Here is a 16,573-nt window from a genome sequence, read left to right on the forward strand (position 1 = left end):
TCTATGGTTAGCAATATAGTGTCCCTGTCAAGGGAATCAATGTTATCAGACAGGGAATCAGACCACGCTGCTGCAGCACTACACATCCATGCTGAAGCAATAGCAGGTCTCAGTATAGTACCTGAGTGTGTATACACAGACTTCAGGATAGCCTCCTGCTTTCTATCTGCAGGCTCCTTTAAGGCGGCCGTATCCTGAGAAGGCAGTGCCACCTTTTTTGATAAGCGTGTGAGCGCCTTGTCCACCTTAGGGGATGTCTCCCAGCGTAACCTATCCGTTGGCGGGAAAGGGTACGCCATTAGTAACCGCTTAGAAATTACTAGTTTCTTATCAGGGGAACCCCACGCTTCTTCACACAATTCATTTAACTCATCAGATGGGGGAAAAGTCACTGGCTGCTTTTTCTCCCCAAACATAATACCCTTTTTTGTGGTAACCGGGTTAATGTCAGAAATGTGCAACACATTTTTCATTGCCGTAATCATGCATAGGATGGCCCTAGTGGATTGTACATTTGTCTCATCCTCGTCGACACTGGAGTCAGACTCCGTGTCGACATCTGTGTCTGCCATCTGAGGTAGCGGGCGTTTTTGAGCCCCTCACGGCCTCTGAAATGCCTGGGCAGGCGCGGGCTGAGATGCCGGCTGTCCCAAAGCTGCGTCATCGAACCTTTTATGCAAGGAGTTGACACTGTCGATTAATACCTTCCACATATCCATCATCCACTCAGGTGTCGGCCCCGCAGGGGGCGACATCACACTTATCGGCACCTGCTCCGCCTCCACGTAAGCGTCCTCATCAAACATGTCGACACAGCCGTACCGACACACCGCACACACACAGGGAATGCTCTGACTGAGGACAGGACCCCACAAAGTCCTTTGGGGAGACAGAGAGAGAGTATGCCAGCACACACCAGAGCGCTATATAACAGAGGGATATACACTATACACAAAGTGAATTTTCCCCCTATAGCTGCTTATATCACAATTTTGCGCCTAAATTTATGTGCCCCCCCTCTCTTTTTTACCCTTTCTGTAGTGTATACTGCAGGGGAGAGCCTGGGGAGCGTCCTTCCAGCGGAGCTGTGAAGAGAAAATGGCTGTGCTGAGGAAGATAGCCCCGCCCCTTCAGCGGCGGGCTTCTCCCGCTTTTTAGAACATTAATGGCGGGGGTTTCTGCACATATACAGTGTTATACACTGTATTATGTGCTTTTTTGTGCCAAAAGGTATACTAATTGCAGCCCAGAGCGCCCCCCCCCAGCGCCCTGCACCCACCAGTGACCGGAGCGTGTGGTGTGCTGTGGGAGCAATGGCGCACAGCTGCAGTGCTGTGCGCTACCTTATTGAAGACCGGAGTCTTCAGCCGCCGATTTTCTCCGGTTTCTTCCGTCTTCTGGCTCTGCAAGGGGGACGGCGGCGCGGCTCTGGGAACGGACGATCGAGGTCGGGCCCTGTGTTCGATCCCTCTAGAGCTAATGGTGTCCAGTAGCCTAGAAGCACAAGCTAGCTGCAAGCAGGTAGGTTTGCTTCTCTCCCCTAAGTCCCACGTAGCAGTGAGTCTGTTGCCAGCAGATCTCACTGAAAATAAAAAACCTAACAAAAATTTTTCTTTATAGTGAACTCAGGAGAGCCCACTAAGTGCATCCAGCTCAGGCCGGGCACAGATTCTAACTGAGGTCTGGAGGAGGGGCATAGAGGGAGGAGCCAGTGCACACCAGATGTAGTACCTAATATTTTCTTTAAAGAAGTGCCCAGACTCCTGCGGAGCCCGTCTATTCCCCATGGTCCTTACGGAGTACCCAGCATCCACTAGGACGTCAGAGAAAATACATTATTTTTTGCTGATCCTCTAGTAGCTGAGCGGTTATTTATTTATTTTCGCTATATTGATGATTTGCTCCTCTTTTGGAGAGGAGAGGCTCAGGAGCTCAGCGATTTAGTGTCTTCCCATAATTCCACGAGTAGTCCCATCAAGCTGACGTTGGTATGTCACAATTCTGAGATTTGTTTTTTGGACATCAGGATTAGGATTCAGGGTGGTAAGATCATGACTGGTTTATATAAAAAACCTACGGACCGTAACACCATTTTAAGGTATGACAGCTTCCATCCCCCTGCCACGATTAAGGGCCTTCCATACTCGCAATTTCTGCGAGTCTGTAGAGTTAATAATGAGGAATCCGAAAGAGTAAAACAACTGGATGAGATGGAACAGAGGTTCCGACAAAGAGGTTATCCTATGAAGCTTTTGATTGTGGCTAGAAAAAAAGCACAGGAACAAAACAGAGAAACACTGTTGCAGGTTCATGGTCCAAAGGAAAAACCTGGGGTTATTCCATGGGTGAATGAATATAATGTGAAAAGTGATCTCGGTAATAAGAAAGTAAAGACCCTTTGGCCCCTTGTGTCTACTGACCCAGAATTGAAAGTATTTCACGATAAACGGCTAATGCCAAGTTACACGAGAGGTAGAAGTATTAGGGACGTAGTGGTGAAGACAGAGTTGTCAAAGTTAAAAAACACCCCCACTAATTTTTTGACACGAAAAAATGGTTGTTTTAAATGTACAGGATGTACAACCTGTTCACATATGTCCCCAGGGGATAACATCCCCCATCCCTTTAGTGGTAAAAAATTTCCGATAAAATGGCCGTTAACGTGTAGCTCGAAATTCGTAGTATATGCGATAATCTGCCCCTGTGGGCGTTACTACATTGGCAAGACTGAATGCCAGTTTAAAGTCAGGATGGCGCAACACAGGCAAGCCATTAGGAACGCCCTGGCATCAGGTAGTGGGGAGCAGCCTGTGGCACGCCACTTTTTGGAATTTAAGCATGGGATGGCCACGTTCAAGCATAGAATCATAGACCATGTTCCAGCATCACAGCGAGGTGGCAATAGGGGTAAACAGCTCCTACAGCTGGAATCTATGTGGATCCATAGGTTAAATACTTTAAAACCAGGGGTGCTAAATGAAAGCCTTGGTCTGATTCATTTTTTATGAATGTAAAGAAGACAATAGTGAGCTATAGGTTTCTTATATGTATCATAAAATAACGATGGATAAGTTCTAGTAATGACAATTTTAGTCAGTTTAAAAAAAACAACATATAAAGATCTAATTGTGGTGGAGTTGATGATTGCCTGGAAAAACAACATAGGCTGCCTGAGAGTTTATTTTTTAAATAAGAATTTACTTACCGATAATTCTATTTCTCGTAGTCCGTAGTGGATGCTGGGGACTCCGTCAGGACCATGGGGTTTAGCGGCTCCGCAGGAGACAGGGCACAATAATAAAAGCTTTAGGATCAGGTGGTGTGCACTGGCTCCTCCCCCTATGACCCTCCTCCAAGCCTCAGTTAGGATACTGTGCCCGGACGAACGTGCATAATAAGGAAGGATATTGAATCCCGGGTAAGACTCATACCAGCCACACCAATCACACCGTACAACCTGTGATCTGAACCCAGTTAACAGTATGATAACAACGAAGGAGCCTCTGAAAAGATGGCTCACAACAAGAATAACCCGATTTTTGTAACAATAACTATGTACAAGTATTGCAGACAATCCGCACTTGGGATGGGCGCCCAGCATCCACTACGGACTACGAGAAATAGAATTATCGGTAAGTAAATTCTTATTTTCTCTAACGTCCTAAGTGGATGCTGGACCATGGGGATTATACCAAAGCTCCCAAACGGGCGGGAGAGTGCGGGAGAGTGCGGATGACTCTGCAGCACCGAATGAGAGAACTCCAGGTCCTCCTCAGTCAGGGTGTGCCCCTGACCAAGTAGCAGCTCAGCAAAGTTGTAAAGCCGAAACCCCTCGGGCAGCCGCCCAAGATGAGCCCACTTCCTTGTGGAATGGGCTTTTACTGATTTTGGCTGTGGCAAGCCTGCCACAGAATGTGCAAGCTGAATTGTACTACAAATCCAGCGAGCAATCGTCTGCTTAGAAGCAGGAACACCCATCTTGTTGGGTGCATACAGGCTAAACAGCGAGTCAGATTTTCTGACTCCAGTCGTCCTGGAAACATATATTTTCAGGGCCCTGACAACGTCAAGTAACTTGGAGTCCTCCAAGTCCCTAGTAGCCGCAGGTACCACAATAGGTTGGTTCATGTGAAAAACAGAAAACACCTTAAGGAGAAATTGAGGACGAGTCCTCAATTCTGCCCTGTCAGAATGAAAAATTAAGTAAGGGCTTTTATATGATAAAGCCGCCCATTCTGACACACGCCTGGCTGAAGCCAGGGCTAATAGAATCTTCACCTTCCATGTGAAATATTTTAATTCCACAGTGGTGAGTGGATCAAACCAATGTGACTTTTAGGAAACTCAAAACAACATTGAGATCCCAAGGTGCCACTGGGGGCACAAAAGGAGGCTGTATATGCAGTACCCCTTTTACAAACGTCTGAACTTCAGGCACTGAAGCCAGTTCTTTCTGGAAGAAATTCGACAGGGTCGAAATTTGAACCTTAATGGACCCTAATTTTAGGCCCATAGACAGTCCTGTTTTCAGGAAATGTAGGAAACGACCCAGTTGGAATTCCTCTGTAGGGACCTTCTTGGCCTCACACCACGCAACATATTTTCGCCAAATGCGGTGAAAATGTTTTTGCGGTTACATCCTTCCTGGCTTCGACCAGGGTAGGGATGACTTCATCTGGAATGCCCTTTCAGGATCCGGCGTTCAACTGCCATGCCGTCAAACGCAGTCGCGGTAAGTCTTGGAACAGACAAGGCCCCTGCTGGAGCAGGTCCTTTCTTAAAGGTAGAGGCCACGGTTCTTCCGTGAGCATCTCTTGAAGTTCCGGGTACCAAGTCCTTCTTGACCCATCCGGAACCACGAGTATCGTTCTTACTCATCTCCTTCTTATGATTCTCAGTACTTTTGGTATGAGATGCATAGGAGGGAACACATACCCTGACTGGTACACCCACAGTGTTACCAGAGCGTCCACCGCTATTGCCTGAGGGTCCCTTGACCTGGCGCAATATTTGTCTAGTTTTTTTGTTCAGGCGGGACGCCATCATGTCCACCTTTGGTTTTCCCAACGGTTTACAATCATGTGGAAGACTTTCCGCTGAAGTCCCCACTCTCCCGGGTGGAGGCTATGCCTGCTGAGGAAGTCTGCTTCCCAGTTTTCCACTCCCGGAATTAACACTGCTGAGAGTGTTATCACATGATTTTTCGCCCAGCGAAGAATCCTTGCAGTTTCTGCCATTTCCCTCCTGCTTCATGTGCCGCCCTGTCTGTTTACGTGGGCGACTGCCGTGATGTTGTCCCACTGGATCAATACCGGCTGACCTTGAAGCAGAGGTCTTGCTAAGCTTATAGCCTTGTAAATTGCCCTTAGCTCCAGTATATTTATGTGGAGAGAAGTCTCCAGACTTGATCACACTCCCTGGAAATTTTTTCCTTGTGTGACTGCTCCCCAGCCACTCAGGCTGGCATCCGTGGTCACCAGGACCCAGTCCTGAATGTCAAATCTGCGGCCCTTTCATAGATGAGCACTCTGCAGCCACCGCAGAAGAAAACACCCTTGTCCTTGGAGACAGGGTTATCCGCTGATGCATCTGAAGATGCTATCCGGACCATTTTCCCAGCAGATTCCACTGAAAGGTTCTTGCGTGAAATCTACCGAATGGGATCGCTTTGTAAGAAACCACCATTTTTCACAGGACCCTTGTGCAATGATGCACTGATACTTTTCCTGGTTTTAGGAGGTTCCTGACTAGCTCGGATAACTCCCTGGCCTTCTTCTCCGGAGAAAACATCCTTTTCTGGACTGTGTCCAGAATCATTCCTAGGAACATTAGACGTGTCGTCGGAAAAAGCTGCGATTTTGGAATATTTAGAATCCACTCGTGCTGTCGTAGAACTACTTGAGATAGTGCTACTCCGACCGCCAACTGTTCTCTGGACCTTGCCCTTATCAGGAAAGCGTCCATATTTCTTTTAGGAAGAATCATCATTTCGGCCATTACCATGGTAAAGACCCGGGGTGCCGTGGACAATCCAAACGGCAGCTTCTGAACTGATAGTGACAGTTCTGTACCACGAACCTGAGATACCCTTGGTGAGAAGGGCAAAATTTGGACATGTAGGTAAGCGTCCCTGATATCCAGTGACACCATATCGTCCTGGTTCGCTATCACTGCTCTGAGTGACTCCATCTTGATTTGAACCCTTGTATGTAATTGTTCAAATCTTTTAGATCTCACCGAGCCGTTTGGCTTCAGTACCACAATATAGTGTGGAATAATACCCCTTCCCTTGTTGTAGGAGGGGTACTTTGATTATCACCTGCTGGGAATACAGCCTGTGAATTTTTTCCCAATACTGCCTCCCTGTCGGAGGGAGACGTTGGTAAAGCAGACTTCAGGAACTTGTGAGGGGAAGACGTCTCGAATTTCCAATGTGTACATGGGATACTACGTGTAGGATCCAGGAGTCCACTTGCGAGTGAGCCCACTGCGTGCTAAAACTCTTGAGATGACCCCCCACCGCACCTGAGTCCGCTTGTATGGCCCCAGCGTCATGCTGCGGACTTGGCAGAAGCTGTGGAGGACTTCTGTTCCTGGGAATGGGCTGCCTGCTGCAGTCTTCTTCCCTTTCCTCTAACCCTGGGCAGATATGACTGGCCTTTTGCCCGCCTGCCTTTATGGGTACGAAAGGACTGAGACTGAAAAGACTGTGTCCTTTTCTGCTGAGATGTGACTTGGGGTAACAAAAGTGGATTTTCCAGCTGTTGCCATGGCCACCAGGTCCGATGGACCGCCCCTTTATACGGCAATACTTCCATGTGCCGTCTGGAATCTGCATCACCTGACCACTGTCGTGTCTATAAACATCGTCTGGCAGATATGGACATCACATCTACTCTTGATGCCAGAATGCAAATATCCCTCTGCGCATCTCGCATATATAGAAATGCATACTTAAAATGCTCTATAGTCAATAAAATATTGTTCCTGTCAAGGGTATCAATATTTTCAGTCAGGAAATCCGACCAAGCCCCCCCAGCGCTGCACATCCAGGCTGAGGCGATTGCTGGTCGTAGTATAACACCAGTATGTGTGTATATACTTTTTAGGATATTTTTCAGCTTCCTATCAGCTGGCTCTTTGAGGGCGGCCGTATCTGGAGACGGTAACGCCACTTGTTTTTATAAGCGTGTGAGCGCCTTATCCACCCTAAGGTGTGTTTCCCAACTTGCCCTCACTTCTGGCGGGAAAAGGTATACCTCCAATAATTTTCTATCGGAGGAAACCCACGTATCATCACACACTTTAATTTATCTGATTCAGGAAAAACTACAAGTAGATTATTCCCACCCTACATAATACCCTTATTTGTGGTACTTGTAGTATCAGAAATATGTAACACCTCCTTCATTGCCCTTAACATGTAACGTGTGGCCCTAAAGGAAAATACGTTTGTTTCTTCACCGTCGACACTGAAGTCAGTGTCTGTGTCGACCAACTGAGGTAAATGGGCGTTTTTACAAGCCCCTGACGGTGTCTGAGACGCCTGGACAGGTACTAATTTGTTTGCCGGCCGTCTCATGTCGTCAACCGACCTTGCATCGTGTTGACATTATCACGTAATTCCTAAATAAGCCATCCATTCCGGTGTCGACTCCCTAGAGAGTGACATCACCAATACAGGCAATTTGCTCCGCCTCCTCACCAACATCGTCCTCCTACATGTCGACACACACGTACCGACACACAGCACACACACAGGGAATGCTCTGATAGAGGACAGGACCCCACTAGCCCTTTGGGGAGACAGAGGGAGAGTTTGCCAGCACACACCAAAAACGCTATAATTATACAGGGACAACCCCTTATACAAGTGTTTTCCCTTATAGCATTTTCACATATGTAATCATATCGCCAAATAAGTGCCCCCCCTCTCTGTTTTAACCCTGTTTCTGTAGTGCAGTGCAGGGGAGAGCCTGGGAGCCTTCCTCACAGCAGAGCTGAGCAGGAAAATGGTGCCGTGTGCTGAGGAGAATAGGCCCCGCCCCCTAAAACGGCGGGCTCTTCTCCGGAGTTTGTGAGATCTGGCAGGGGTTAAATACATCCATATAGCCTCAAGGGCTATATGTGATGTATTTTAGCCATAAAAAAGGAATACATTGCTGCCCAGGGCGCCCCCCCCAGCGCCCTGCACCCTCAGTGACCGCTGGTATGAAGTGTGCTGACAACAATGGCGCACAGCTGCAGTGCTGTGCGCTACCTTATGAAGACTGAAAGTCTTCTGCCGCCTGTTTCTGGACCTCTTCAACTTCGGCATCTGCAAGGGGGGTCGGCGGCACGGCTCCGGGACGAACCCCAGGGTGAGACCTGTGTTCCGACTCCCTCTGGAGCTAATGGTGTCCAGTAGCCTAAGAAGCAAATCCATCCTGCACGCAGGTGAGTTTACTTCTCTCCCCTAAGTCCCTCGTAGCAGTGAGCCTGTTGCCAGCAGGACTCACTGAAAATAAAAAACCTAACTTAAACTTTTATTCTAAGCAGCTCAGGAGAGCCACCTAGATTGCACCCTTCTCGGCCGGGCACAAAAATCTAACTGAGGCTTGGAGGAGGGTCATAGGGGGAGGAGCCAGTGCACACCACCTGATCCTAAAGCTTTTATTATTGTGCCCTGTCTCCTGCGGAGCCGCTAAACCCCATGGTCCTGACGGAGTCCCCAGCATCCACTTAGGACGTTAGAGAAATTTGGGTTGCACTGTCATGATGCACTTTTGTGACCTTTTTTAATGTGTATTGATCTGCAAGATGCAGGGGTTATCAGTCCTGATCGTTCATTTATGTATGTATCATGTATGTAGTTCCCTGTTTATTTGGGATCGGATGAATTATATAGTTCACTTTGTCACTGTATGGGTTTTAGCCCGTTATAATATGTATATTTTTTAATATAACAATGTCCCTAGTGGACCTGATGCACTAGAACACTGTATGATCGAGCCTGATAACCTTGCTTGTGTTTGTTGTTTCCAGGGTCACCATGGTAAAGCGGCCTGGCCGGGCGCCGTGACGTCACATCCGCATCATGTGGTCTGCATCATGTGATACGCTGTGGACGCCGCGCTGAGAGCGCGGGAGACGCGGCCGTGAATGACGCTGGCGGGGAAACTGATCAGGGGGGGTAAGTTTATTGTTATAAATTTGTTTGACACTGTACACTTGTCCTGAAGACGGGGAGGTGGTCCCCGAAACGTTGGCCGTACTGATTACACTGCATTGAATTTTTTCACAAGTCTGCTGAGTGCCACCTCTTATTTCTCATTTGTGTCTATATATATATATATATATACATACATATATATAATGGGTACAGGATTCCGGTGGTCAGAATACAGATGCCGGGATACCGAACTTGCAGGCTCAGTGGCCCACAGTGCTCGCCAGAGGTTCTACTCCCTTTTCCATGGGTGTCATGGGAACCCAGGAGTAGGAATATAAAAAATTATATATATATATATATATATATATATATATCTATATATATCTATCTATCTATCTATCTATCTATATATATATATAGAGAGAGAGAGAGAGAGAGAGAGAGAGAGAGAGAGAGAGAGAGAGAGAGAGAGGGGGTTGTTTTTGATAAGGCACCCGCCTCTTTAAACGTGTCCTAACAATACTACAAACACAGAACATACACACAGACAAACCTTTTCTCCACATTGCTAGGACCAGAAGGCAGTTGGAGGTAGAGGTAGAGTTTCTCAAGATCTGTAAACTTCTCAACTTCTTGCTACAAAATAATAATAAAAAAAAAAAAGTATAAACACAGGCTTCGAGTTCAAAGCACAGCATTTTAAAGTACAGACTTCATGGCCTCTCAAAGTACAATGGGCACATCTACAGCAGAGAAACCCTCCATGTAATTCTTGTTAAATACCAACAAGAATTAAAGATAATGTGTATATATAATTGTGACTGTAAAAAACACAATGAAATCCAACACAGGTATGGCTGCAGATAACAATATTATTGTAACACTGGAAATCCCGCCCACAAAATCATGTTATTTTGTATGGAACCTTTGTGTTGGACACAAAAGTAATTGCCAGCTAGCTATTTGATAACATGCAAGTAGCAGCTGACAGGCTAGTATGGTGACTGTTGTACAACATGTTTTTATTCGCTCTAGAGAGCTGCAATATTTTCATTCACTAACAAGCTTTAGATCATCACAATCTATGGGCTAACAGATTTATTATACGGCTGGCTGTTTATGAATTTGGCAGCACGATACAATAAGTTGTCCAAATCCAATGAATGAGATATTCAAGTAAAACAAAGCATCACATCCTACGCAGGCTTTACTTTCCTGATCTGCACAATTTTAATATCATATTTGCAGAAAACAACATATTGGCTTTTCCTTAATTTGTTTACAGTTTGTAAAGATCAGCAGTATAGTCCTTCAGTTTATCCATAATGTGGGCTCTCAACACACCAATCCTTACTTCTGGAATGACTTCAATGGAGTCTCATTTACATCATTAGCATTTTCATACAGTACATACTACAGCTCCATTTTCTCCTGTCTAGACATAGGTAGGGCATAGCATGCAAGACACTGTGGAACAACAATTCACAGTAATGTGTTTGTCAGCCTAACTCTAAAGGCCAGTACTCACGGCCCGATTTGGGAGAGATGTGTGCTGAGCGAACCGCTCAGCACACATCTCTCCCGGCGCTCAGCACAGCGCGATCTGTGCTGAGCGTGCGGGGGGAGACGGGGGGGGCGCTCATTTCACCCAGCGGGTGAAGTGAGCGACCCGCTAGATTGGCCTGCATGCAGGCCAATCTAGCAGCAGCGATAGCGATGTGCGGGGCTGCGCATCGCTATCGCTGAGGGGGCTACACACGGAGCGATGTTGCTGAAAATCTAAGCAATCTAGTCAGATTGCTTAGATTATCGCTCCGTGTGTACCCCCCTTAAGCAAGTACACAAATAATGAAAGCACCACAGATTATCTTAGTCTATTCAAAACAGGATGAATCTCTAGGTCAGGTACAGTACAATTTGATATATACACAGGTTGAGTATCCCCTATCCAAATATTCCGAAATACGGAATATTCCGAAATACAGAATTTTTTGAGTGAGATAGTGAAACCTTTGTTTTCTGATGGCTCACGGTACACAAACTTTGTTTAATACACAAAGTTATTAAAAATATTGTATTAAATTACTTTCTCTGACGTCCTAGTGGATGCTGGGAACTCCGTAAGGACCATGGGGAATAGCGGCTCCGCAGGAGACTGGGCACAAAAGTTAAAGCTTTAGGACTAGCTGGTGTGCACTGGCTCCTCCCCCTATGACCCTCCTCCAAGCCTCAGTTAGATTTTTGTGCCCGAACGAGAAGGGTGCAATCTAGGTGGCTCTCCTGAGCTGCTTAGAATAAAAGTTTAAATAGGTTTTTTATTTTCAGTGAGTCCTGCTGGCAACAGGCTCACTGCATCGTGGGACTAAGGGGAGAAGAAGCGAACTCACCTGACTGCAGAGTGGATTGGGCTTCTTGGCTACTGGACATTAGCTCCAGAGGGACGATCACAGGTTCAGCCTGGATGGGTCCCGGAGCAGCGCCGCCGGCCCCCTTACAGAGCCAGAAGAGAGAAGAGGTCCGGAGAAATCGGCGGCAGAAGACGTTCCTGTCTTCAAATAAGGTAGTGCACAGCACTGCAGCTGTGCGCCATTGCTCTCAGCACACTTCACACTCCGGTCACTGAGGGTGCAGGGCGCTGGGGGGGAGCGCCCTGAGACGCAATAAAAACGATATAAAAACCTTATATGGCTAAAAAAAATGCATCACATATAGCTCCTGGGCTATATGGATGCATTTATCCCCTGCCAGTTTCCTGAAAAAAGCGGGAGAAAAGGCCGCCGTGAAGGGGGCGGAGCCTTTCTCCTCAGCACACAAGCGCCATTTTCTTTCACAGCTCCGCTGGAAGGACGGCTCCCTGACTTTCCCCTGCAGTCCTGCACTACAGAAACAGGGTAAAACAGAGAGGGGGGCACTATTGGCAGCTAATATATAAATACAGCAGCTATAACAGGGAGTAACACTTATATAAGGTTATCCCTGTATATATATAGCGCTCTGGTGTGTGCTGGCAAACTCTCCCTCTGTCTCCCCAAAGGGCTAGTGGGGTCCTGTCCTCTATCAGAGCATTCCCTGTGTGTGTGCTGGGTGTCGGTACGATTGTGTCGACATGTATGAGGAGGAAAATGATGTGGAAGCAGAGCAATTGCCTGTGTTAGTGATGTCACCCCCTAGGGAGTCGACACCTGACTGGATGGTAGTAATTAAAGAATTACGTGACAATGTCAGCACTTTGCAAAAAACGGTTGACGACATGAGACAGCCGACAAATCAATTAGTGCCTGTTCAGGCGTCTCAGACACCGTCAGGGGCGCTAAAACGCCCGTTACCTCAGATGGTCGACACAGACCCTGACACGGATACTGAATCCAGTGTCGACGGTGACGAGACAAACGTAATGTCCAGTAGGGCCACACGTTACATGATCACGGCAATGAAGGAGGCATTTAACATTTCTGACACTACAAGTACCACAAAAAAGGGTATTATGTGGGGTGTGAAAAAACTACCAGTGGTTTTTCCTGAGTCAGATGAATTAAATGAGGTGTGTGATAAAGCGTGGGTTTCCCCCGATAAAAAACTGCTGATTTCTAATAAATTATTGGCACTATACACTTTCCCGCCAGAGGTTAGGGCACGTTGGGAAACACCCCCTAGGGTAGATAAGGCGCTCACACGCTTATCAAAACAAGTGGCGTTACCGTCTCCTGATACGGCCGCTCTCAAGGAACCAGCTGATAGAAGGCTGGAAAATATCTTAAAAGGTATATACACACATACCGGTGTTATACTGCGACCAGCGATCGCCTCAGCCTGGATGTGCAGCGCTGGAGTGGCTTGGTCGGATTCCCTGACTGAAAATATTGATACCCTGGATAGGGACAGTATATTATTAACTATAGAGCATTTAAAGGATGCATTACTATATATGCGAGATGCACAGAGGGATATTTGCACCCTGGCATCTAGAGTAAGTGCGATGTCCATTTCTGCCAGAAGAACGTTATGGACGCGACAGTGGTCAGGTGATGCGGATTCCAAACGACATATGGAAGTACTGCCGTATAAAGGGGAGGAGTTATTTGGGGTCGGTCTATCGGACCTGGTGGCCACAGCAACGGCTGGAAAATCCACCTTTTTACCCCAGGTCACCTCTCAGCAGAAAAAGACACCGTCTTTTCAAACCCAGTCCTTTCGTCCCTATAAGGGCAAGAGGGAAAAAGGCCGCTCGTTCCTGCCCCGGGGCAGAGGAAGGGGAAAAAGACTGCACCATGCAGCCTCTTCCCAGGAGCAGAAGCCCTCCCCCGCTTCTGCCAAGTCCTCAGCATGACGCTGGGGCTCTGCAAGCAGACTCGGGCACGGTGGGGGGCCGTCTCAAGAATTTCAGCGCGCAGTGGGCTCACTCGCAAGTGGACCCCTGGATCCTGCAGGTAGTATCACAGGGGTACAAATTGGAATTCGAGACGTCTCCCCCTCGCCGGTTCCTGAAGTCTGCTCTACCAACGTCTCCCTCCGACAGGGAGGCAGTATTGGAAGCTATTCACAAGCTGTATTCCCAGCAGGTGATAATCAAGGTACCCCTCCTACAACAGGAAAAGAGGTATTATTCCACGCTGTTTGTGGTACCGAAGCCGGACGGCTCGGTGAGACCAATTTTAAATCTAAAATCTTTGAACACTTACATAAAAAGGTTCAAATTCAAGATGGAGTCACTCAGAGCAGTGATACCGAACCTGGAAGAAGGGGACTATATGGTATCTCTAGACATCAAGGATGCTTATCTCCATGTCCCAATCTACCCTTCTCACCAAGGGTACCTCAGGTTTGTGATACAAAACGGTCATTATCAGTTTCAGACGCTGCCGTTTGGATTGTCCACGGCACCACGGGTCTTTACCAAGGTAATGGCCGAAATGATGATTCTTCTTCGAAGAAAAGGCGTATTAATTATCCCTTACTTGGCGATCTCCTGATAAGGGCAAGGTCCAGGGAACAGTTAGAGGTCGGAGTAACACTATCTCAGGTAGTGCTACGTCAGCACGGGTGGATTCTAAATATCCCAAAATCACAGCTGATTCCAACAACACGTCTACTGTTCCTAGGGATGATTCTGGACACAGTCCAGAAAAAGGTGTTTCTCCCGGAGGAGAAGGCCAGGGAGTTATCCGAGCTAGTCAGGAACCTCCTAAAACCAGGACAAGTGTCAGTGCATCAGTGCACGAGAGTCCTGGGGAAAATGGTGGCTTCTTACGAAGCGATTCCTTTCGGAAGATTCCATGCAAGAACTTTTCAGTGGGATCTGCTGGACAAATGGTCCGGATCGCATCTTCAGATGCATCAGCGGATAACCCTATCTCCAAGGACAAGGGTATCTCTCCTGTGGTGGTTACAGAAGGCTCATCTTCTAGAGGGCCGCAGATTCGGCATTCAGGATTGGATGCTGGTAACCACGGATGCCAGCCTGAGAGGCCGGGGAGCAGTCACACAGGGAAGAAATTTCCAGGGCTTGTGGTCAAGCATGGAAACGTCTCTTCACATAAATATCCTAGAGCTAAGGGTCATTTACAATGCCCTAAGTCAAGCAAGGCCTCTGCTTCAGGGTCAACCGGTATTGATCCAGTCTGACAACATCACGGCTGTCGCCCACGTAAACAGACAGGGCGGCACAAGAAGCAGGAGGGCAATGGCAGAAGCTGCAAGGATTCTCCGCTGGGCGGAGAATCATGTGATAGCACTGTCAGCAGTGTTCATTCCGGGAGTGGACAACTGGGAAGCAGACTTCCTCAGCAGACACGACCTCCACCCGGGGGAGTGGGGACTTCATCCAGAAGTCTTCCAAGTGATTGTAAACCGTTGGGAAAAACCAAAGGTGGACATGATGGCGTCCCGTCTCAATGTGTTCCCTCCTCTTCCTCTCATACCAAAAGTACTGAGAATCATAAGAAGGAGAGGAGTAAGAACGATACTCGTGGCTCCGGATTGGCCAAGAAGAACTTGGTACCCGGAGCTGCAAGAGATGCTCACGGAGGACCCGTGGCCTCTACCTCTAAGGAAGGACCTGCTCCAGCAGGGACCTTGTCTGTTCCAAGACTTACCGCGGCTGCGTTTGACGGCATGGCGGTTGAACGCCGGATCCTGAAGGAAAAAGGCATTCCAGATGAAGTCATCCCTACCCTGATCAAGGCCAGGAAGGATGTAACTGCAAAACATTATCATCGCATTTGGCGAAAATATGTTGCGTGGTTTGAGGCCAAGAAGGCCCCTACGGAGGAATTTCAACTGGGTCGTTTCCTACATTTCCTGCAAGCAGGATTGTCTATGGGCCTAAAATTAGGATCCATTAAGGTTCAAATTTCGGCCCTGTCGATCTTCTTCCAGAAAGAACTGGCTTCAGTGCCTGAAGTTCAGACGTTTGTCAAAGGGGTACTGCATATACAGCCTCCTTTTGTGCCTCCAGTGGCACCTTGGGATCTCAATGTAGTTTTAGGGTTCCTAAAATCACATTGGTTTGAACCACTTGCCACAGTGGATTTGAAATATCTCACATGGAAAGTGGTAATGCTGCTGGCCCTGGCTTCAGCCAGGCGCGTATCAGAATTGGCGGCTTTATCCTATAAAAGCCCTTACCTGATATTTCATTCGGATAGGGCGGAATTGAGGACTCGTCCTCAATTTCTCCCTAAGGTGGTTTCAGCGTTTCACATGAATCAACCTATTGTGGTACCTGTGGCTACTAGGGACTTGGAGGACTCCAAGTTGCTGGACGTAGTCAGGGCCCTGAAAAATAAGAATTTACTTACCGATAATTCTATTTCTCATAGTCCGTAGTGGATGCTGGGACTCCGTCAGGACCATGGGGAATAGCGGGCTCCGCAGGAGACAGGGCACATCTAAAAAAAACTTTTAGGTCACATGGTGCGTACTGGCTCCTCCCCCTATGACCCTCCTCCAAGCCTCAGTTAGGTACTGTGCCCGGACGAGCGTACACAATAAGGAAGGATCTTGAATCCCGGGTAAGACTCATACCAGCCACACCAATCACACCGTACAACTTGTGATCTGAACCCAGTTAACAGTATGATAACACAAACGAAGTAGCCTCTGAACAGATGGCTCACAACAACAGTAATAACCCGATTTTTGTAACAATAACTATGTACAAGCATTGCAGACAATCCGCACTTGGGATGGGCGCCCAGCATCCACTACGGACTATGAGAAATAGAATTATCGGTAAGTAAATTCTTATTTTCTCTAACGTCCTAGTGGATGCTGGGACTCCGTCAGGACCATGGGGATTATACCAAAGCTCCCAAACGGGCGGGAGAGTGTGGATGACTCTGCAGCACCGAATGAGAGAACTCCAGGTCCTCTTTAGCCAGAGTATCAAATTTGTAAAATTTTACAAACGTGTTCTCCCCTGAC

The 16,573-nt window shown here is 47.5% G+C and overlaps 1 protein-coding gene across 1 annotated transcript in view; it reads right to left on the reverse strand.

Annotated features, from left to right (window-relative positions):
• RFX7 (regulatory factor X7) overlaps positions 1–16,573 on the reverse strand; it is a 260,897-nt gene that overhangs the window by 40,868 nt on the left and 203,456 nt on the right. The window contains exon 3 of the mRNA XM_063926143.1: positions 9,705–9,787. Within this exon, the coding sequence (XP_063782213.1) occupies positions 9,705–9,787 (83 nt within the window). The remainder of the gene's footprint in view (positions 1–9,704; positions 9,788–16,573) is intronic.

This window comes from Pseudophryne corroboree, chromosome 6, assembly GCF_028390025.1.
Source record: "Pseudophryne corroboree isolate aPseCor3 chromosome 6, aPseCor3.hap2, whole genome shotgun sequence".
In the NCBI taxonomy this organism is placed as follows: Eukaryota; Metazoa; Chordata; class Amphibia; order Anura; family Myobatrachidae; genus Pseudophryne; species Pseudophryne corroboree.